This window comes from Tauraco erythrolophus, chromosome Z (genome assembly GCF_009769465.1).
Source record: "Tauraco erythrolophus isolate bTauEry1 chromosome Z, bTauEry1.pri, whole genome shotgun sequence".
Taxonomy (NCBI): Eukaryota; Metazoa; Chordata; class Aves; order Musophagiformes; family Musophagidae; genus Tauraco; species Tauraco erythrolophus.
The window spans coordinates 88,847,930-88,871,962 of NC_141496.1; the positions used below are offsets into that span (position 1 = coordinate 88,847,930).

The 24,033-nt window shown below is 39.3% G+C and overlaps 1 protein-coding gene across 4 annotated transcripts in view; it reads left to right on the forward strand.

Annotated features, from left to right (window-relative positions):
• Nucleotides 1-24,033, forward strand: part of MPDZ (multiple PDZ domain crumbs cell polarity complex component) — an 87,776-nt gene that overhangs the window by 50,947 nt on the left and 12,796 nt on the right. For 2 of the 4 annotated variants that reach the window (XM_086628720.1, XM_086628722.1), the window contains 16 exons: nt 1,006-1,047; nt 5,614-5,718; nt 6,517-6,612; nt 7,092-7,269; nt 9,455-9,565; nt 10,094-10,177; nt 12,794-12,895; nt 14,099-14,170; nt 16,862-17,024; nt 17,641-17,837; nt 19,918-20,009; nt 20,295-20,385; nt 20,732-20,812; nt 21,929-22,021; nt 22,114-22,188; nt 23,174-23,351. In XM_086628720.1, coding sequence (XP_086484846.1) covers nt 1,006-1,047; nt 5,614-5,718; nt 6,517-6,612; nt 7,092-7,269; nt 9,455-9,565; nt 10,094-10,177; nt 12,794-12,895; nt 14,099-14,170; nt 16,862-17,024; nt 17,641-17,837; nt 19,918-20,009; nt 20,295-20,385; nt 20,732-20,812; nt 21,929-22,021; nt 22,114-22,188; nt 23,174-23,351 — 1,760 coding nt within the window. The remainder of the gene's footprint in view (nt 1-1,005; nt 1,048-5,613; nt 5,719-6,516; nt 6,613-7,091; nt 7,270-9,454; nt 9,566-10,093; nt 10,178-12,793; nt 12,896-14,098; nt 14,171-16,861; nt 17,025-17,640; nt 17,838-19,917; nt 20,010-20,294; nt 20,386-20,731; nt 20,813-21,928; nt 22,022-22,113; nt 22,189-23,173; nt 23,352-24,033) is intronic. The other 2 variants (XM_086628719.1, XM_086628721.1) reach the window with 2 other exon arrangements.

Sequence of the window (24,033 nt, forward strand, 5' to 3'; positions counted from 1 at the left end):
TTTTGATACTTTCAGGAGCGGTACAGGATCCCAGAAAAATACTACGATGCAAACGTGTGGGTAATGTCCCACCTGAGAAACGTGGAGATACGGAGCGTTACCTCATCGTAATGCTTCCTATTTGCTGAGAGGGATATGCAGCTATATAGATGTAATTTCAGAGCTCGTGTGGTGCACCACCATGCAGGATTTGCAATTTAAGGACCAGCATTTTAAATAAGCAAGTTGAATCTCTTCGGTGTCTTCCTCGAGAAACAAGAGTGCACAAGCACTGAAGTGTGACCATATTGATGTCATTCCTCTTTATCCATACAGGGCTGCAGAGTTGGCACCTTAACTTTTAGATTGAGCTTTTTTTGGGTAGCATGGTGCCCTCAAAAATGATTAAGTGAAAGTATTTTAATTTCAAAGCTGTTTTTCAGTGGTAAACATTACTTGCTGAGAAAACATAAAGCTGTTCTTACTTAAGAAAATTGATTTTGAATAGTTCAAGAACCAGCAATCAGAGTTTCAGACTTAGGTATTTAATTTTTTCCCCTTTGTGTGTGGAAAACCAGATGTGTGGCCTTACCAGAATGTATTCTGTACACTCCACCTTGCCAGCAGCTCTTATATTTCTGTAATAATGGCCAGGGTTTTCTGCTCAGTAGCAGCTGCTTGTAACATCTGTCAGATAATTAGAGCTGAATCAGAATTCACCTGCCCAAAGTGTGGCGATGAATTCCTGATCAAGAAGTAAAAGAGAGTTTGCAATTCCATTTTCCATGCTTGTTAATAATTGCTGCTATAGACAATAATAAAGAACAGATGCTTTCTGGGGGAAGTGTAGATGAAGTGGAGGTGTAATGGGGAAAAAAAAAAAAGAAAAAAAGAGGAAAAGAAGGAAGAAAAAAAAAGCAGCTCACACTTTAACTACATAAGTATGCCTCTCACGTTCAGCATGAGACATTGACATTTGTTAACACCATTGTAAAAAGATGCTGCATCATATGCTTCACATTCTAGATCTTCTCCAGCACCTGCTGATGATCAGGCCCTCTTTTATGTGTGAGTATTGGCGATTCAGAAACTCATTATGGCTCTATGTTGCAACTTGTCTGTAAAATCATTCCATGCTTTTATGACATCCATAGTAATGTCAGGGATATATCCAGATATAGGTACATATTCCCTCTCTCTTTGTGTGTGTGCGTGTGCATGCACATGTGGCTGCACATGTGGCTATGTATTTTTTTTTTTAAAGGTATGAGTGTTTGTAGATATATATATATGGCTTTAAACTTGAAGATGGGAGCATACTTCCTAAGACTGGAATGAAAACATTGGTATTCTAAAAAAGTTTTTGGTAATATTTTTAAATTTCATCTGTGACAGCCACTCCAGACGTGCTCAGAGCACGTGTGTGTGTGTGTGTGTGTGTGTGTACAGAGTTCACTGCTAGAATTGGCATGAGTACGATGTACTGATATCTGGATTAATCTCAGTGTCATATTTTCTGTGGCACTTACATTTTACTTCCTTTGTGTATAAAAAGGTTCAAATTCAACCTTAATGTTATGACAGTAATTTGTCCTCAACGTTTTCCATACGTTTCCATTTTACTTGGTTTGTTGGTGTTTCAGGGTTTTGTGTGGCTGTTCAGTCAAGCATGTGATAAATGTTCCTCTGTACTGCATGTGGTGTTGTGTTTACAGGATATTTTCATATGTACACCCTTTGGTGTTTCCATTGTCACTGCTTTCATTGCTGGTGCCTATCTCTGGGGGGGGAGGGTTGTTCTAGCTCTCAAGAAAGGAAACTGGAATACTTTCTCCTTCAAGCTGTACAGCTATGAAAGAGAGGAAATGATAAAACTCCACATACACTTTCCTTTGAAATTATTGAACTTCTCTTGCAGATAAGAAATGAAACACAATAGCAGGGCAGACATTTACTTGTTTCCTGTTTTCGGTGTCTTCATCCCTATTTCCTGGCATGTGCTTCTCTTACTCTCATCCCTGTGACCATATTAAGGCAGTTACCAGACCTTTTTGCAGGTGAACCAGTCAGGTGCCTGGTTGGATTTTTGTTTCCACTTTACAGCAGAAGGGTCAACAGAGTTGACCAGAGGAGCTCAACACCACTCTTGTTCTGGGCTCCTCATCACCCCAGTCACACGCTGAGCTGTTCAGGATGATGCTGGATGTCTTCAGACTTCACCGTGACCTCCAAGAAGTGAGCTCCAGTAGCAACTCAGCAAGTGATGGATTTGATAACTGTGGGGTGTCTGCCTATGAAATACTCAACAGGGAAAAAATTTTTGGCAGATAGAAATCCAAGGTCTTCAGTACAATCTGACCTTGCTGTGTTTCACAGAAGGCAGCAGCAGGACAGACAGCTACTTAGCAAAGACGACTTCCTGCTACACATATTTCCTAAAACTCTAATTTTCAGCAGAGCTAGGGTTTTTATGTAACTTTTCCTTTCAATAATAACACGCCAAGGAGAGAGAGGAGGACAACAGTCATATCAGTAATACAGTTTAGCTAATAAGAGTAGCTAGGGAAACCTTTGCAGTTAACTGAGCTTAGGAAATTACGATCAAGAAACAAAGATGAACTCCTACACAGAATATACTTTTTCATGCATTTGATCAATGTAATTTAGTTTTCTTTTCTATGCTGTTTTTTGCAAAATGCAAGTAAATGTCCTAGTTTATATTTATGAGGTAGCTGAAGTTTAGCTGTAGTTGAGAATGAACAGTTAAAAACATATTGAATGTTCCTTAGAGTGCTTAAAATTAGGCAATTAGAACTGTGGTTAAGCGCTAGAGTAGAAATGGTGGAATTTTCCGAAGAGCTAAAATGTAACAGCTCCCAGTGATACCATCTAAATTTGACTCCATCTGTGGAAATCAATTAGGTAATTCAGTTGCTTAATTTAGACGCATTTTTAAAAATGGTGGAGTGAACCTCTTTTCTTCTGTTCATGTGCTCTGCACAGAAAGGGAAGCTTACTTACAAACATCTCCCAAAAGCTCTCTCAAGTAAGTAGCATATAAGGCTGATTGAGAGCATCCTTTGAGCTGTGCCTTTTGAATGTCCCAGCACAATGTCAGTGGTTCATTCATATCACAAAAAAACAACAGGGTACCCCAGAAGTTGGAGTGCATATGGTTTACCTCCCCCTTACCCGACACCCTAGTGTCTACATCCAGGCTGAATCTGGGCATATCTGTTTCGTTTTTAGGAGCCTGCTCTTCTCCTTTCCATACTTTGAACAATAGCTTCCAGATGGAGTTCAGCATAAAGGAGGTTGTCTAAGTCTTCTAGCCAGCAGAAATGTGACTTGCAGTTCTGGTTTCTTTGCTGCAGCTGTCTTTCAAGGGAAAATACATTATTTCCTCCTTATTTTTATAGGATGAAAATTGATGAATTTGCTTGGGATGAAACTGATGTATGTAACTGGACAAATGACAGATTTTCTTTCACTGAAATGCAGCTTGCACATCTCATAGCTTTTGTAGAGGCAAGATATTCTTATGAACTTACTGGGTGATGCTTCAGCAGCAGCATTTGCCTGGTGAGAGTTTTGTGACCATAATACTGACGCTTTGGTATAGTTCAGTGCATTTGGAGTTGGAGATGGCTGAGAAGTAATAGTGATTATTTTCAAAAACTTTATTTCCTCTTGCTTCTCTCCGTTTCACTGGTAGGGCTTCACAGAGTAACTGCTGTGTGTCTTGCGTGTTTCCCAATGCTGGAATGCCATCAGGAGAGACAGATAGGCGTCATAGAATGATAGAATAGTTTAGATTGGAAGAGATTTTGAAGATCATCAAGTCCAACTGCAAAGCTAACACTGCCAAGTCCACCACTAAACCATGTCCCTGAGCACCACGTCTACAGTGGTGCTCAGGGACTTGTGCTCTAGACCCTTCACCAACTTTGTTGCTCTTCTTTGGACACGCTCCAGCAACTCAATGTCTTTCTTGTAGCGATGGGCCCAAAACTGAACACAGTGTTCGAGGTGTGTCCTCACCAGTGCTGAGTACAGGAGGACAATCACTTCCCTGGTCCTGATGGACTTCGGCTGAGTACTTGTCCCCTAGTGTATGTGAACTCCCCAGCACTTCAGAATAAAGCCGCTTTGCGTCAAGCACATACCACTTGTGTGTTTGAAAAAAGGCCAAAGCAGAAGCAGGAGGAGATTAAGAAAAAGAAGCTGGTGATAATATGGATGATTTAGAAATTTCCATTAAAAGAACTGGAGAGATCCTTCTATTCAGCACACTAGACACTTCCTTAATGACCATCTTCTGCGCTTTTCTAGATGTAGTAGATGTGAGAGGAGGTAGAGAACATGTTTGGGCACGGACAAAGATGACAAAGAAAGATGTTCCTTAGGATAATTTTGTTAGAATGTTTAGGACAGGCAGCATTAAGTCATAAGAAAGTTTATTTGCTCTGCCTTCTGCCGCTCGCGGTATTCAGCAGAAAACCAAGGAGAGGGGGAATCAGTGGCAGTCAGGGAGTGACAGACAGAAGAGGACTCCAAGTAAGTGAGAGACTCAGAGCTGAAGGATTCTCTTCTCAGCAGCTTACGCGTCCTTGTGAAGTGGTCAAGAGTGTTTTGGGTTTTTTTTTTTTGTTTTTTCTGTGAGGGAGTATGTTCGTATTTCTTTTAACATTGTGATGGATGGGAAGACAGACATTTTTTTTGAGTTCTTTTCCATCAACCTTACCTCTTGGCAGACTTTGATCTGGTAGCTAAGCTGCTTATCAAACAGCTAAAGGTTTTTAAGAAGACAAAGCATTGTTGAGGGACGTCTAAGTAGCCCTGTTTAGATCATGGTGTCCTTTTTGCGTGTAGAGGCAAGTTTTTTAAGAAATGTTCTTCATGTCTTAATCTTTTTTTTTTTTGTCATTATTTTGCCCTGCCCGATCTTTTGGGCCATTTCTGGTTTTGGCATTCAAACAAGAGCGGGTTACACCAGGGCTTCAGGAGTCTGCATGTCATTTGACTGGTGAAGCATGACTGTCTGACTGTCCCAAGCTGGCTGGAAGTGGAGGAAGGAGTGGAGGAAGGAGTTGAACAGGGGATTGCTCCCTGCAGCATGGGTGGTGGGCTGTAACATGCTTCTATGTCCAAACCCATGCAGTATTTTTCATCAAAAGTGTAGAAACCTAAAACAGATACCAAACCGCCCAGGAAAGCACAAATCCTCCTGCAAGCCAACTTCCAGAAGCATTTTCAGCCAGCATTTAGGTTAGTAATAGTGCTTCACACCTCACAGATCCTTCAGTGTTTGTCTTTGCACAAGGAATCTCTGTTTTGACTGGAGCTGGCTTGTCTCTGTTACAGTTTTGTCACTGTTCAGACACCATTTACTTAAAATGGAGTGGAAAGTTATGTGCTGTTCAGCGACCTAACTTGACCTAACTTGACATATTTCTTTCGAAGTCGCAAAGGATTCATATAACTCCTTATTCCCAACATACCAGCGTTGTGGGTTTGAAGTCAGTGACTATATGAATTAGTCTTGAGTGGCTTCCTCATATCCATTCCTCACATCCACCAAAGGTAGGACCAGCAGTCCTCATGCTACTTTAATCGTGTCCCGTTTTATTGCAGTATTACATATGTGCCAGCAGAAAATTTAGACGAGTACAGGGCCAGTTTGGGACAACAGACAGAGGGAGCTGTGCCACTTGAACTTTTTTCTTCACATACTGTCAGGTGAGTCAGAAGACTTACGTTTTCTTCTGTAGGGCTCTCAGATGTAACTCTTTCCATACACTTAGTGCAGTTCAGAAAGATAAGTTTTATTTCAGAGGAGCTGAAAGATGGATCGTTTTCTTCAGACCAGCAGCAATTACAATAAAAAGCTGCTCAGAGTACAATTTTTGCTCTGTCTAGCAAGTTTTTCTGACATTTTCACATGGCTGTTTTATAGGTGTTTGATCTGCCCAAAAAGGAGACAGAATATTGCCTCATCCTAAACTCATGCAATTTGATTTGTGTAGCGCCACAAATACTTAGTGCTTCCAACATGAGAATTTGGCATTGATGGTCTTTCCAGAACTTACACTGAAAAGAATAAATTGTGGTGTTCTTTTCCTTGAGTTTCAAAAAGTCTTTACTGTTATAGGCCAAAATATTCAAAGTGACTAATAGTTTTTGTTTTCTGGAAATAAAACTCCAAAAACAGTAACTGATTTTGAATGCTACTGTTGTAATTTCTTCCATTTTGGAAACAATAAGTAATTGCCTTCAGCTTTGATTCGATTCTAGTTCTGAAATGCAGTTTTTTATTGTGTGGTTGTCAGTTGGTATCAACTTAATTGCAGGGACCAGTGGACAGGGAATCCCCAAACACAACATGTATTCTACTAGACATGTGAAAAAGAAGTTTCTTACACAAATTCTGTGTCCCAATTCTGATGCTGGCAGAGTGATCCAATACATAAAATTTTGCAGTGAATTCTAGGTATTATGCGGATTCTTCAAAAGTAACCTCATGTTCCTGTTCATCAGCAGGGAACTCCCAGAGCTTCCAGAACGTGAAGAGGGGGAGGGAGAAGAAAGTGAACTTCAAAATGCAGCTTTCAGTAACTGGAACCAGCCCAGAAAGTAAGTGCAGATCTAGTTGCACAGTATAAAATCTCATCTGAAATTAAACAAAATTGAAACCTGTAAGATATTGTAAGAGGAATAAGAAAATAAAAGAATTGCTGCACTTAGGTATATTATGGATTGCAGGAGTAATTCACTGTTGTTTTTTACTGCTATTGGGCTAAATCCGTATAATCTAGCAGTTTCTTGACTGTGCTAGTAATTTATCTTTATAGGCTGACTCTCTGAGAGACAGCAAGAAGGGATGAAGAGAAAGGTTCAAAGTTTTCATTAGACTTCCCAAATAAAGTGAACAACAGTAGACACAATTACAGACTCTGAGCAATTCATTAGATAACTTCTGACAAAACTTTCCAAGGAGGACTTATTTCTGAATGTTTCTAAACCATTGTGCAAATGGAGGTGTCTTCAGTGTGCAGCATTGTCGTAATCACAACAGATTTTCTTTTATTTTGGTCCTTATTTTGTCACAACAGGGTTGAACTCTGGAGAGAACCCAGCAAGTCACTGGGGATCAGCATTGTCGGAGGACGAGGGATGGGGAGCCGCCTGAGTAACGGAGAAGTGATGAGAGGGATCTTTATCAAGCACATCCTGGAAGATAGCCCAGCTGGCAAAAATGGAACACTAAAAACGGGAGATCGGATTGTGGAGGTACCAGCCAAGTGCCTTTTGCTTGCAATATCCTCAGCATCTCAGGAGCTGCTGAGATGGATCTGTGGTCCTGGGTCGACAGCTGTGTAATTGCTCCAGCTGGCACCACTTGAGCCATACAGAGTGTAGTTACCATCTGCTGATGTTTGTGTGCAGACAACTTTACACTGAATGTGCAACCTAAAGCTTAGATGAGTGACTGTTTGAGCAGTTGTGTACAAAGCCAGCAGTTCCACCTGCCTGTTTTAAAGCCTGTGTAGCTTTACTTGTGTAGTAGAAAGCTACATGTGTGTGAAAAAGCTTAAGTTTGGTGAAGCTAAAAAGTTTTATCTTTGCATCTTGGATAGAAACAGAAATGGCCAGAGAGTAGGAAACCATGCAAATAAATGCCAAGCTTATTTCCCTCCTAAGTCTTAATTAGATCACATCGTTCTTGTGCAGGAATTAAGGGAGACACAATTTTTTTCCTGCTGACATGAAGAAAACTGGCTTTGACACGGGGGAAGTTAAGAGCATTGTGCCCGTGCCTGAAGATAGGGTAGCCAATGGTGTTTTGAAGGGAAGAATTCACCTAGATTTCTCTTCTGCTTAGCCAGTCCTGTGCTCATGCAGCCACTTCTGCTTTCTCATTTAAAGATTTTGAAAAAAAACATACTGAAAAGAGTGTGTCTTTCCTGTGATGATTAACAGTAAGTCAGACGTTACCCCGTCTCTAGTGTCAGGGCATTAGGAACTGGACTCCTTTTCACCCTGCTAGATGTCCTTAGCTGACTGTCCGTCGATAAGAACATAACAGGCAGGGTGATGGAGGTGGTGGTGCTTCCCCTGGATCGGACTGGGCTGGCTTTACGAGGTGATACTTAAACCACGGTTCACCATCTGCCACAAGATCCATAAAAAGGGTCTTGAGTTAATGCCGTCATATAGGTAGCACTTTCTGCAACAGGATGGAAGAGTTTCCAGTGCAGGACAAGTTGGGAGGTGGAATTCTGCTTGATGGCCACGAAGTTAAGAAACATTCATTATATCTGAATACCTGGATTTTTAGGAATGCAGCGATTGTGATTGTCTGACAATGATGCTTGCAGAAGTTGAAGTGGGTGAGCGAAATCTAGTAACTAATGCCGTGTTAAGGTGACTGTTTCTGAACGGATTATTTCCATTTCTGGAGTTGTGGTGTGTCTAGGCTTTTCTACTAGTGCATACAGTATTTGAGACTTGGGGAGTCGGAGAGCCCTAGTGTTACTGTTCAGTTCCTCATGGGTTTAGAATTTTCTCTCAGACTGTTTTCGTTCTCTCTTTATTTACATTGGATGGTTAAGTTTAAGGTAGAGTTAGACAAAATGATAGGGGTAGTCCTCATTATATAACTCGTGTGCAAGGATTGCCACTAACAAATAACATTTCTGTGTTAGCTTCCAGCTTTTATTGTGGTCGTTGTGAGAATGCTTTACTGATGCTAACCTCACCATAACATTGTTCTACCTGGATTGCAAGACAAATTGTTTTACACACCAGTGCAGATGAAGGCATGCAGAAAAACAACCAGGCAAAAATTTGTCCTTAGCCATCCTTTGTAAATGCTTTCTTCTAGAAGAGAGAAAGCTTTTCAGCTCTCAACCTTAAAAATTAGCTTCTGGGAAAAGTGTCTAGTAGCTAAAATTGGTCTTATCTTGCCTTTCTTTATTAAAAAAAAAAAAAAAAAAAGAATGAGAAGAAAGGGAAAAAACACACTTTACTGACATAATGAAAGACCCTCCAGCACCTAACAAGTTTCAGTTTGTAAATCTCAAAGTCCTGGGAGGTAGGTTATTCCGAGATAAGATTTACAGGAAGCAGTATTTGGCAAATGCTACTGCTCTCTTTTATATTGCCTGATCTCTTCTTATTATCATACCTCTTCTATTATGTTGCCTGTGGGAAAACGTGTGGAGCCTGAGCCATGTTGAAATGGAACATTGAAATGTTTTAAAACGATGGAGAATATTTATTTGATGTCCTTTCAGTGCTTTTGGGAATCTCATACCTGTGTGTGAGGTACCTCAGGCCAAGTCAATAAAAACCTTTCCACCAGTCATGGAGGTTTGGGCTTAGGTTTTAGTCAAACTTCCCTAACCAAAACTCAAAGCTGACTCATGATTCTTGTAGTTTCTTGCAATGTTAAGATGAGGCCTTCCAATTACAGGTGGATGGAATTGACCTCAGAGATGCCAGCCATGAGCAAGCTGTGGAAGCCATACGGAAGGCAGGCAATCCTGTAGTCTTTATGGTACAGAGCATTATAAACAGACCAAGGGTAAGCATAAAGAATACGAGAAGAGATGTAATACATAGTAATAGATGAAACAAATGTTCAAGGTGGTGGTGTTTGGGAAGGGGATGTTAATCCTGAAAGTTCCATCTCAGCTATTTTAGGAACAAAGATTTGATTTAAGTATTATTTCCATTTAGAATGAAATCGATTTGGATTTGGAATTACCCTCCAGCACGCCGTCCTCAAACTATTTTGAAAAGCCTCAAGAAAGATAATTTGTTGAGGGGCAGAGTAGGAGTCTTAACTAAACCCAGCTCTTTAGAGATTGACAGCATGTCTGAGGAGCGCATGCAGAAATACAGCACCTGTTAAAAAATTCATGGGACATTAATGAAAGGACCTAGAAGTACACGGAAGTTTTCCGTCACTAAGCTGCATGGACATTGCAGACAAAAGCTACTGAGCTTTGATATAAGTTGCTTGCATCACTATAGACTAAACTTCCTCATTGTAGAGTCTGTGTAAGCTGCATGTTTATTTACTAGTTGTCTCATAACTCTTGTTCCCCAGCCAGAGTCTCTTTATAGCCCTTCTTCAGCCTCTGCTCCCTGTGGGCAGAAAACTACTAACCCATTTTATCATCAGTCACCTAAGGTAAAGTTGCATGAAAAGCTCTGTTGAATGCTGGTTATTGATACCCAAGCTACCAAAGTAAGGCTTTTGCGTTTGCTGTGATGTGAGCAAAATTGCCACTGCTGAATGTTCAGGCCAGTTTGGGATGAGAATGATGCCATTACTTTATCACAACTTTGTTTTATTTAGAGAATGCTCCGTTGCTGTTTTTAATTGTAGTTCTTTGTTCTCTTTATTTTTCAATTAGTAAGCTTGTTGGTTGTTTCTTGATTGTTCATTAACAAACCTTTGTTTCTCTGTAAGCAGAAGCGTTGCAAATGCTCTTACTGTACACGTGCTTTGTGTTGTGATCTTTGTAAATGGCATTATGTTTATTGTCTTCATCTTTTGAAACTTGCATCTGTATTTTATAATAAGATCTTACACAGGAACGTCCTGCCTTCATTTGTGTGCAGTCACCCATGCGCACAGCAGCTGTATTTAATGTGGTACCACTTTGTATTTGGCAAGGCAGTCAGCTTCAGGTGACATGTTGCTAATGAGTCGGTTTCTTCCCGTTTGCTTTCTTCTTTCAGGCTGCTGTAGTGGTTAAAGAGATCCTGAGTGTACTCCAGAATAGCCCGAATAATGCAGATGGGTTGTGAAAAACTAGCTGGTAGTTTTGCTAGCATGCAGTTGTGCATCAAATCTGTGTTTCATACTGATACTGCTCTGAGTATTTCTGAGTAAAAAGTAATCTGTCGGCATGGTTGTGGTCCCAGATAACATGTAGGATTACAGCTTGCTATTTTCTGATACCTTAGCATCCTGGGTACATTAATAAAATGCTGAATACAAGTTAGTTGGGGAAAAAAAACCACAAAACCTCAAACAAACAAAAAAAAGTTAAAATAAAGCCTGTTATTTTCGGGTTTGTTTTGCAAAAAGCAGTAAGAGGAAAAATACCCTTTATTTTAGCATTTGCTTTTCTTGTCTTAGATTCTGCAAGAAAGCGTGCTTCATGCACACTATTTAAAACCTGACTGTTTAGGCAAACTCAAGCGCTCCATATTTTATCATGGTAGTCAATGCTGTTGCCTGGGTTAGAATTTGAGCTAGCAGTGATGTTTTAGGTGCTATGACAGAATACGAAAGGCAAGATTTTGAATTGCTGTGGCTGATCTTTTGTATTGTCTTTTACTAGGATTTCACCGTTTATATACAAAATGTTTGTGAATCTTATTTTAGTTGCTTAAAATTTCATCAAGATACAATTTAAAATTTTATACAGGCGACAAATGTAATGATTAAAGTGCAATAGGATCATTGCACTGGCAAATCACTTTTCTCAAACTTCTCTTTATAAACAACAAAATCAAGTGTTAATCACACGTGTGAACAGAAAGTCTTGTTGAACTGTAGAGAAACTGCCTGTTGACTTTGAGTGACTTGCCAGTGAAGAAACCGTTCATGCTCAGCTCTACTTTCTCATTGCTGAAGATATTGTAGAACCAAGACATATGTTTTCTTACCAAATTACATTACTTTTTCTTTTGAAAATGATATTTGAGAATTAACCTTTAGGGATACATTTTCTATTTCCAGGAGCGTTAAAAAAAAAACCAAAACCTCTTAAGAAAATTTTTAAACAGCAACGTATATCTAGATTAAATTAGTGTGATATAAATGTATCAGATGATGCTTCAAGCCTTTCACATTCCTTTCCACTTATGCTTCTTGTTTTCCAGCCCTAAGACATTTAAGCAGTTGCCAGATGGATACCCCTGGTGTAGAAATTACTTTTAAGTATACATTGAACAGTGTTTCCAACATAGTATGCAAAATCAGAGCTGTCCTCTCTTTATTAAACAGGTTCTGATCTCAAAATAGAGTACAAAAACTACGTAAGATATATAAATGGTTGGATTTATATATACAAAAATTTATTTTTAAAATCCTCTAATTTTGCTAAAAACCAGGAAAACTTTCTTTGTGTTAAGTAATAGTAAAGAAGTACCTTGTATTATTTAAGACCAGATAATTTAGTTTCATTAAAGGATAAATTCAGAGAATTATAGATGCATGTACACACATACAAAGTGATCTGTAAAAGTTATTATTAGATATGAAATATGTTTAGAGATGCCTAATACTACAAAACCTTCTCTTTTGTGAAACACACAGTGAATGTGTTACCAAAAGAGGTAAATCAATTTATGAGAATTAGTCTGTGGTTTTCAAAATAAAACTAAACCTACTACGTTATTACAAAGAATTGTGTTTATTCTAATCCAGAAATCCACCATTTTATACTTTGCTAATTTGTAAGAGTATCCCGTACACTGAGGTGCTTGGATAAAATTGTACAAGTAGCACAGCAAGTGGATTTTCTGTTGTTCATGCTGCTGAATTCTGCACTTTATGCACTTTGTGGGCTAGAACAGGTATGAGGATCCATGCTTTTCCTCCACACTCTGCTAAACATAGCTGATGCAAACACAGGGTAAATACAGTTTTGCTTACCTTCACACGTCCGTAGCAAAGTGGAGGAAGCACTTTGGTTAGCACAAACTGCTGAAAAGTATATTTTGTTTAATGAGTCACGAGGGGTTCATTTAAAAATGTTTTTGCTTAGTTTCTATTATGCTTTCCTTTTAGAACCCTTCCCTGCCTTTCCCGCAGAACAGTCTTTTCTGTAGGCCAGCTGTCTTCAGCAGCACTAACCCATTTGCTGATTCTTCTCAGTTCAACACTGGCAAGGTTGGATGATGACACGCTGTCAGCTTTTGACTCACCAAAAGTTATATGTGTGCTTCTTTGCTGTTAGTGTCTCTGTGGATTTTGCGTAAATTTGCGTAAAATATTGTGCTGATGGGAGTGGAAACTCTGTGTAATGAATTAAAAAGACAGACACACACGCACATGGAGGAGTTTTGAAGAAGTTAAAAATTACCAGATCCATTACTCGTAGCCACTAAATTTGATCTAATCAGAACTACTGAAGGAGAAGGTTCTCAACTGTGAGATCAGTCCCTGCGGTATATGTTAAAATGTCCACCTGAAAGTAACTCTCATCAGCCTGAAGAGTTTTGCTGCTGTGTTCCACATTTTCTTTTTATGTGGTTAGGACTTTCCAGCTTTTAAATCTCTTTTTTTTTTTCTTTTTGCATGAAAAAAAAAAAAAATATTGGCAGCTTTCATTTTATGATGCTGAAAATATTTTCCCTCTGCTTCTTAAAAATTGTTTTAACCCACCATGAACAGATGCTGACATCTTTGGAAATATGAAAAAAGTTGGATTCTGTTTTCTGTGGTTAGTGCTCACTGCACGTTACTTGTGTCAGGAACAGAGTTAACCTCTAACACAATAATGAATGAAGGCTTAATTCTTATGTGCATGCACTTCTGATTTAATAAAATAATTTCTAGCTGGTTCTACATCTCGGGAGTGGTTGTGCCCCATGTCTGTTTTGCCATGTTGTCAAATGTATCGGATGTACAATGAATGTTTATGATATGATACGTGGCTATAATTGCATGTGTGTTTTTGAAATCTTTGTTACAGTTCTGAGGAAAGGGAGTAGGAGCATAACATAAATGATGGCTTGTATTCTCTGTATTTTCAAAAGTATTTCTGAAAAAAAAATCTGTAAAAATTTTTTTTACAGAAAACCTAATGTTTCTGCAGTTTCTGCATAATTCCTTTTTTCACATTGAGATAAGAATGGCCTCCTGTTTTCTCTGTCTGCTTCTGCTGAACTCAGGTTCATGTACAGTAAGAAACGTTGCTCAATCAGGATCCTTATTAACCCCTTAAGTACTTTTGTCTATTTATAAATAGAGTTAATAAAGTTGCTGCAGTTAGCAGAATGAACCTGTAATTGAAAACGAGTTATTCTTTAATAATGCTGCGTGTTGCCAAAGGTGCTGTAACATGTGGATTGCTGTTTTCTGTTACTGTAGGAGGTATCGAATCCAGTTAGGGTTACCTTCCGTTGTTCCCCAACTAACCCTTTTGCTCCCACACCGTTCAAGGTTTGTCTTGATTCCAGTGAGTGGGTCCTACTGTATGTGTGCTGTGTGTTTGTACATGGCCTGTGATTCCTTCTGGAATACTGCTGCTTCCTCCGCGTGTGCCTCCTTTGTTGGAAGTGATGCTGCTCCAAGCTTGCTGCTGTTTTTAATATGCTTGGCTGTGATTGGAGTGACCCTGGTAGACAAATGGGTTCATGCACTGCCTGATGCTTTGTGTTTCAAATGAAATACTGTGCCGTGGCACACTGGAAGTATTTCATGAGTGAAAGCATTTTAGATTTTCTGTGTGTGGCCCGATTCAGGGAGCAGAAGTCTTATGTGTGTGTAAACTGCTGAGGACAGCTTCTGCTGCGGGTGGTGCACGCGTGGCAGGCTGCGTTCTGGAGGCAGGAGGTGGTCCCCTCCACCCAAGTGGCATTGTAACACTCTTTTTACCCTTCTCACAAAGAAGCCTTGCTTTTACTTACATTTCAGCATTTCATCAAACATTGGACATATTCAGATTCACGTGCATAGAGGTAGAGAAAGAGGCATTTTTTCGTCAATCACGTTGTGACGGCTTCAGTTCATAAATGATGATCTGGCAGGATGTGACCATACATCCACACCTTATAGATCTTCCAGAGGTCCTTGACAGCAATTTTTCGGTTTGTTTTTGTTTTTTTTTCTTTTGGTCATGTTTTCTTTAATTTTATCGAGTTCTTGGACACTGTCATTTACCAAGAGTACCGCTAAAGCGATACATTAATTTTGGTTTTAAAACACAGAGGCTACTGTAAGGTTTGCTGATCTGGTCTGCTCTCACTGTGTTTCCTCATTTTTTCATTATGTTATGTAGCTTTCTGGTTTAAACTCTAGGAAGCACTCTGAAAAATTAGTGTTTGTAGAACTGCTTTCCACTTCGGCCCTCCTTACGGTGGAGGTCTGTCACCAACTTTTGGTGGATACATGAATTTTTGATTAGGAAAAATTGCTTCAAATGTTAATAAGTAGTGTTTCCACCCTACTTTGATTCTGATGGGTAACAATGTCTTTCCTAGAATTTTGCTGCTTTGGTTGAGGTTTATGTCTGCCCTGTAACTGTTAGCATATTTTAGAGTGTAATTTGTGTAAACTGTAAATAATGTCTACATGAAGTTTAGTGATGCAAGGTATCATCTCAGCAGGATGGCATTGTCTTAGATTTGAAGCACCTATCAATGTGCATGATACAACGGTACAAAAAAATCGTGTGGCATTTACATGGCATTTTTAATGTAAATGGTTGGCTAGGCTGCCATGTTAAAACTTCCCACATTTTTGAAATTTAGCAACCTTTTAGTTAAGCTCCTAGAACAAGTTCCTGAGTGAAAGGAAAATCTTTTTCAAGCAAAAGCAGAATGAGAGCGTTGAAATAGGGTGTTTGGATTTCCTTTAAATCTTTGGAGTATAGCGAGAATGAAGGTAACTCATTTTCCCTGGGAGATGGGACCTTCCTTAAATCTCAATATGACTAAATTGGTAACTTTCTAGTTTTTAAAACACTTCTAATTTAAAGGAGATTGAAGTCTTGAAAGTGTATGTTGTTATCCATTTCACTCTTCCTCTGACGAGGAAATTATCCCTGTTTTGGGGATCCAGAGACACCATCTGAGGTACTGTTTTCAGACTTTTGCCGATGGAGCTAATGGAAGCTGAAATGATGAGAACAGGGCTATGAAGCTAGGGCAACACCTGAAAATCCTAGTGTTGGAAAAATACTTGGTTTTCATCTAGTTTTTGCTGTTCACATCGATAGCTGATCTGCCAAGTATCAGAGCCTTTTGGGCGTGCGTAAACTTCGGAGTGATGATATTCAGACACGAGTTTCTTGCCTACGTGTTTACTCTCAGCAAGCCAAAATGATATAAATTAGAAACACTTAGCCAAATCCCTGATCAGAGTCCATATTCCTCAGGGAAACTGCCTTGAATGGAGGCTTGCTAGATTGTGGATTTGAGTGTTTAAACCATTATATTGCAGTCATGTCTTTATACTTTTAACTTTTTGAGACTATGAATAGACCACATACATCAAGACCAAAAGTATTTTTCTTCTTTGTGATTTAATCAATATCTTCCTTTATTTGATCTCCCCTGTGCAGCTTATAGGAAACCAGTAAATAAGACTGAAAAAGTCCAATTACTGTGGATTTCTTCAGCTATCATCTGTTTCACTTTGTTTTTAAATTGTCCTTTCAGTTAATACAACAGTTATTTTCTTTTTTTCTGGAGGCATTTTTGAAAGCACCAAGTTGTTTGTTTCCTTTCCCTTTCCTCCTATTTGGCTTCCAAAGGAAAAAATTATATGCTGTGGCTTTTCTTTTTCAAATATGGCATTAAAAAAAAAATAAATCTCTTTTGAGTCTTCATAAGAGAATTTTTTCTGAAATGTAAAGTGGCACATAAAACTTTACTGAATTGGGCTTTTATTGTGAGTTCTGTTTGCTTCTGAATACATTTTGGAGTAATGTTATTTCTTACCTTGCCTGGTGTTTGTTTCTGTCTTTGATCTCTTGCAGCCTTTCTGTGCCATGTGACTCATTTAGAATTCCAGCTGCTTGGTATTTAAACTTGAAAGCCATAGTCATTGCCATTCTGACATTTTTGTATACTAGTTTGCCCCATACAATCTAATTCTGCTTAGCCACTGCATTTTTCTTATTCTCCACAGGCATTTGGTCAGACTGATTCAGAGCCAGAAAAGACTTCGCTTTGTAACTTGCCTCTGCCTCCTCCTTCAGCATTTTCAGGAATGAGCTGTGATGTTGCACAGTCGTCTTCTAGCAGAGTCCCAGAGGATGTGGAGAAGGAGGATGAGTTCGGTTACAGCTGGAGTAAGTTCATCCTTTGTGATAATGTTTGAAATACTCAGTGTTGAAATAGCACCGTAGCAGAAGGTACGGGGGGATCCAGTTTGAACTACATCGTTCTTGTGTGCGTCATGGTTTGGGTGTTGGGTGTTACTGTCAGCTTTCAGTTGTGCTTGGTCAGATGCACATGGTGAAGCATAAACCTAATTTGTTCTTCTTCGTTGCACTCCAATCTGTTTTCCTCTGTGGTCCAAATTCACTGTTTCACATGTCGGACTACTTGAGGAATTTCAGTGTGCTGTAGGTTACTGACGGCAGTGATTGATGTGATTGATAGCTTCTGTTACCTGAAAGTGTCACTGGATGGAAGATTATTGCTTTTATGTGTGAAAAGTCTTTTTCTTAAGAGAAGTTTTAATGTTTTCTGAAGTTAGAAGGAGAATAAGGAACTAGAAATATTATTATAAATCACCTAAGTCTTAGCTTAAAAGAAAGTGTGGAATACACTTAAAAGCCTCTCATCCAGTTTGAGATTATTCTGTCAGATACTGCCCGCTGGACACTGATCTTGACTCTCTAGGTGACTTGTGAAACTTTCTAATGTAAATCCAACCTCTGCTGCCCACACTTTTACATTTAGAAAAGATCATGCAGCGCTATGGAAACCTGCCAGGGGAGCTACACGTGATTGAGCTGGAGAAAGGAAGGACAGGTCTGGGACTCAGTCTTGCTGGTAACAAAGACCGATCCAGGATGAGTGTCTTTATAGTGGGAATTGATCCAAATGGAGCAGCTGGCAAAGATGGCAGGTTACAGATTGCAGATGAGTTACTAGAGGTGAGTTTTTACAATTTATGCTGAAACCCAAACATACTAACTTAAAATGCACTAAAATATTAGATTATTGCTGTAATATAGGTGTTCTTCAGTGGACTTCGAAATCCCTGAGTTATCCCAAGCTGACATCAGTATGCTACCAGATATTCATTCTGGTGTATGCTGGGATATTTTTCCTGATTGTAGTAGTACTGAGTAAAGGGGGAGGGGTGTATTTAAAATGGATAAAAATGGGGCATGACAGCAGTTTTTCTGGTTATGGAGATGTACGGAAGGGCAATGCATTGCAGACCATGGAAGAATATTGAAGTCCTTTAGTCCACCATCTGTGGAGTGCTCCAGACTTTCTAATTACTTCTCTGTCTACTGGAAGTTTGATAATACCAGAATATTTCGATGTTGTGTAACATATAATATGGAAATTAAATTGGGGAAACTGGAACAGATCTGTTTGTATTATGGACTTCTATCTCATGACACATTCAAGCTGTTTTTTGGTGGCTTTGTGAAGGGACACAACTGCTGAACATGCAGCTAACATTCCCAGTATATGTGTGAACATAAGGCATATTTTTATAATACCGCAGTTCAGTTGATGATACTTACAGACATATTATCTGCTATAGCTTTCCTCATTCTTTCTGATAACAGTAGGTAACTTTACCCTCACTGAAATGCTTTGTGTGACTTGAAGTCTGTATGTAGAGGTGTTTGGGGATATACTGGGGAGGTGTTACAGGGAGGGAGTGATGAGACTGAACAAGGCTTGAGGAAGACACTGAGAGAGTAAATGATGTAGACTGACAGTTGCAGACTAGGAGAGAAACTAAGGGATTTGTGGCCCTGTGGACCTGGTCTCCTGGAGGGACCTGTTAGTTGCAGAGTCCAACGTTACCTGCCAGGCACTTCTCTTGAATCAGTTAAAACGTCTGTTTTTAAAACCTTGATGTTGCAGACGCTGAGTATCCTCAGAACACAATGAAACACATTTGTCTGAGTCTGCTCTCGTGTGATTTCTTGCTTATTGTCCGTGGTGTAAAACTGAAAACTGATGCTAAAAGATTGCCTCAACCTCTTCTCAGAGGAGACATCTGATCTTGCTCCTTATGTTCCCAAGTAGCTGTCTCTTAGCTGTGGCAGGCCATGCCCTGTCCCCCAGCTGACAGCTTGACTGAGGTTCTTCTCAAGCCCATGACAAACCCTGAAAGCAGTGCTGCATCTGGATTGTAGCCTCCAGTGTAAGTGACAGGGCTCAGTATCCCTGTGACCATGCCTGGTGGACACAACCTGTGTGGGACCTGAGGGGTTGTTGTTCTGCTCAGCCCTCACTTCAGTGTCTTGCGTCTGTTGCTCGCTGTTCGCTGCTTTTCTGCTTCTGTAAGTTCTACCTGGGTATGTGTTGCTTTGTTTTCCCGTTGCATAGGTCCAAGCTGTCTTTTTCCAGTCATTTCCACTTTCTTAGAGTGGACTTCTGCGCTGTAGTATTTCATTTCTGAGAACAAATGCATCTAATAAAATGTCTGCGAATAATGGTCTTATTCTGCAAATTCGCACTGATACCTCCAAGCATATCTGAATCATAGGAGCTTCAAGAGACTTTAGTGAGTGCTCTACCAAATGAAGACAATGGTTGTCAGGTCAAGTCTTCAGACTGTAGGTGCACCCGTGTTCAGACTCCTAGGTGTAAAGTGCCTGGCTGAGGTTCCATAAACAGCAGTTTCATTTCTGGATATCAGCGATTCATTTATTTGTTATGTTTGGAATTTCCCATGGGCCTGCTTTATCACCACATCAGTTAAGAGGTAATCAGTGGCGAGTGGAAACAGATGATGTGTCAAGTCAACCCAGTATAACTCAGAGTGACATTATTAGCAGTGAGACAGTGTTAGTCTGAAATCAAACTATAAAAAATTTTTTACTGGAAGAAGAGAGTGAAAGCAGGACACAATATACTCTGTTGTTTGAATACAATTACTGCTTTAGCCAGTGGTGTGGAATAATGGATTTTTTTTAAGGCTTAAAAATTAATTTAAGGGAATGAAAATACTTTGATAAAAAATTGCTGCCTTCCTTTATGTAGATAAATGGGCAAATACTCTATGGAAGGACTCATCAGAATGCTTCCTCAATAATCAAGTGTGCACCATCTAAAGTAAAAATAATCTTTATCAGGTAAGTTCTGGTTAAAAGTTTGGCTAAGAAGGTTTATTTTTAATATGCTCAAGTTTTGCACAGAGAGTTTCTGTTTTGTTTATTTTTTTAATTTTGTTAAGGTAGCTGTGCTTTTGGACTGAGTTCTTACTAGTTGTTATATACATTTTGAGTTTTCCATTTTGATATTTGCGTTGTGAGTACCAGAACTAAAGTAAGAGAAAGCACTAGACTTAAACTTGTTCTAAGAAATACCGTGCTGTATCACTACATTCTCACTACATGCTTTAACTGAATCTGTTGTAGAAATAAAGATGCAGTAAACCAGATGGCTGTTTGCCCTGCAAAGTCAGCAGAGGCTTCACAGTGTGCTTCAGGGACACCTCAACATCAAGAGGTAAAGTAAATTTTTGTTCTTTTCATTTGACTGAGATACTAACATTGTTCTGGAGAGAGAATTGCCCTATCTGCTTAGAAAGTATTACAGAAGAAAAAGAAATCCAAGGGAAAAACAAATGAGATTTTAGTAAAGCTGGTACGTTTAGTAAAGCTGTGCTCAATTCTTTTTTACTTTTTGTTCATCTGAACTATGAAGTAAATCTAACATTCCCAGAAACAGGGTTATAGCAGTTTAAATTAATCCAGAAAATGATCAGACCCACTTTAAATGTTTGTGCGCTACTTTAGTTTGATGCAAAATGTTGAATATAGTTGCTCACTGTTATGTTTTAATTTTCAATTAGATTGATATCAATGCTGCAAACTCCAGTGCTTGCTCTGACTTCAGTTCATGTAAAAACATTCAGTATGTGGAACTCCCTAAGGTATGTGCTGAAAATTAAATTTACTCAGCCGCATTTGTATTCGCTAGATTGGTTTTTTTTTTTTGTAATGGAGTCCCTCTTATGGCAAGCAAAATTTGTCTCTTAATTACTGGAAGTCCAACTAGAGATTTGTAGAGGTCGTCTCTTCCTATCTGTGAGTGGACCCCAAAGTTTTCCTGACGTAATGACTGACTTTGGCAATGACATGAGTCTCTAACTTCTCATAAAATGGCCAATTTCTTTGTGTCTCTAGAGAAAGTCACCTCGTGTCCTATTTGCAAAACTTTTCATAACTAGCTGCTCATGGTGCCTCAGGTAAAATCATTGCCTTAGTTGTTCAAAGTAAATGAATTGGCAGATTTTAAGCACCAAATCTCCCCCAACAACATACATGTTTAGTGGAAATTGTGCAGCTGGGAGAAAATAGCAAGATGTTCTCTACCTGTGAAGCTGCCAAATGCCAAGGTGGAAAAATAGCTGCTCCTGTTTATTGACGTGGAGAAAACAGTTGCATTCAGAGCACATAAGGATAGAAACTTGCAGGCCCTTGGTAAGTTTTTCGACTTGGAAGGCATCTGGCCTTCCATTGTTAACCAGGAGAATATCCTACAAATGAACGTATCTGGATAATTTAATTCTAGGTGAAAGCATTAGGGAAATTTCACTCTGCCACAAACATTTACTAATTTCATGGGAAGAGCATGTATTTTTTCCATCTTCTGTATTTTCCACTCCTGTGTGTATTTTTTCTGTGGTTTCAAATAATGCATTTAAGCTGTATCATGAAGTTTTATTTACCTCAGTTCGTAGTTTCCAAGTATTTTGTTTCTTACTCCTATTTATGAATTTAATGACTGAATCACAGTTGATCTGGTAGGTTTCAAAGGAGTGGATTTGAATTTAGAAATCTTTCAGATTTATCTTGGTGGACAATATACTGTTAGTAGGTTGGAAAGTCTATTTCACAAGTAGATTAGTTTAAAACAAAAATATCGATGCATTGTGAAAACCTAAACTTCCGTTAAGTCTGCAGGTTTCACTGGTCTTTAGTGAATGTATTCTAACACTTTGATAAAAACAATACCTAACTACTCTGCATTTTTCTGTTTTCCCTAGGATCAAGGAGGCTTGGGAATTGCCATTAGTGAAGAAGACACAATTAACGGAGTAGTTATCAAGAGCTTAACAGATCATGGTGCAGCAGCAAAGGTGTGAAAACGTTTAAAATCCAAATAGGAAATGAAAAATGTTTTTTGGAGTAGGATCTGGAGCTCATATTTTTTATTCCATGTTGTTTCCAGGATGGACGAATCAAAGTTGGAGATCAGATCCTGGCAGTGAATGATGAAATTGTTGTGGGATATCCAGTAGAAAAGGTGCTTCTGAAATGTCAGGAATGTTGCAGAATCACATCAGTTAATGTGGGAGGTGACTGTGTGTTAAACCAGTGAGGTTTTCGTGACTATGCTCTGACTTAGTTGTCAAAGCTGGCTGAAGAACCAAAGATCTGCAGGCATTTTCTGGCAACTACTGCAGAACATGCTAAAGCCTGAACTTAAAGCTCAGCTGCTATTTTACACTAATGTGCTACATAAATTGTCTATCTCTGTGCTACAAATTGAGATTATTTTTTTTTCCCTCTGTGGTTCAGATCTGATGACTGAGAGGCACTTAGTTGTGGGATAAAAGCCGTGAACTATCACTCAGTAACAACTCTTCATAGCTCCTCCACTTTAAAAGTATTAGAATTGGTAAATTTAATATATATAAATTTACATGGATGGGTTGCGTCAGTAGTAAATCAGGTCAATGGCAATTAATTTTGAAAGTTTTTCAGTATCCCTTTAAACTAGGTTTTGCGTTAGACCCTAGTGTCCTTCTCTACCTCCTATATTTCAGATAATGTTTCAGATTCTCCTTCCAGCTGTGCATCTGATTAAAGAGCTAGGATGGCAGAAGCACGTTCATTTAAATCAGTAGATGTTTTGGCATTGGCTTCAGTAGGATCAGAATTGTGCTCCACCCAGGCATTAAAAGAGAATACTGGTTTTCCAATTTTTCTAATAATTGCTATAAACATAGTATCTTGTCTAGAGAAGCTATCGAAAGACTGCCACATTCCCATCTGGTATAGTTAGGCGAAGATGCTTGGAAGCTACTTGATTAACATCAGCCAGATCTGGCCCATACTACTGCTATTTCTTATAGAAAACATCAATATTTGTCCTTGTTCATTATTAAGAAAACTGGCAGGATTGTGACTCGTAGCTCCGTTTGCAGAACAGTTCTTCTGCTTTGTTTTTGTTTTACAACTGAACAGTCCACTTACACTCTTTGCCACCTTTTCTTTTTATCGTTCAGTTTATTAGTCTCCTGAAGACATCCAAAACTATGGTGAGGCTTACAATCAACTCAACCGAGGCGGATAGCCCAACTACAGCACCAGTCCCTTCCAGCACTGCCTCAGCAGAGAGGAGGAATATGCAGCCGCCAGCGGCTGCCCCCTCTTCCAGCTCACCAGAACCAGAAGCAGTCAAAAGTAAGGTTCTCCTTGTGTGTCTGTCTTGACTGGGATTGTCACATAAAAATGAAGACCCAGCTTGTAAACAGATTTTCTCAGCGGTCTTATGAGTTGCATTTTCTAGTACTTTCGGATTACAGATCTGTCTAAGTAAAGCAGTGAGGCTCCACACTGAAGACTTGGTAAAAGTCTTGCCTTGCCAAGCTCTTGCCTTCCCACTGGCCTGTTGTAGAGGCAGGAGGATGGAGGGATTTCCTCCTGCCTCCCAAAGGCTGTGCGGCAGGTGCTTCTGTAATGGTTGTCTAGAACAAAGTGGGAAGCATTCCTTTAAACACGAGAGAAAAGTCGTGCCATCTTTCCTCGAACAGGAGAATGGTTGGGATTGTCTTGCTGTTTATGACTAGCCACGTTAGACTCTCCCCAACTGATTGATGATGGTTAAGCAACATCCTACTGAGAAGCTGATAATAACTTAATTAATGTGCACATCACAGTTAATTTATATGCACGTTACTGCAAGTGTTAGAATCACATTTCTGTTGCTTATTACTAGCAGTAGTATTGATAAGCAATTATACTACTATAAAGACATCTTAAGAAACACACGGGAGACCTACGAGGTAATGTTTCTAGTTTCTTCCCCTCTGCATTTAGTTTTAGTTTAAAATCTATTGCTTTTGTCCAAGTCTATCCCTTCCAT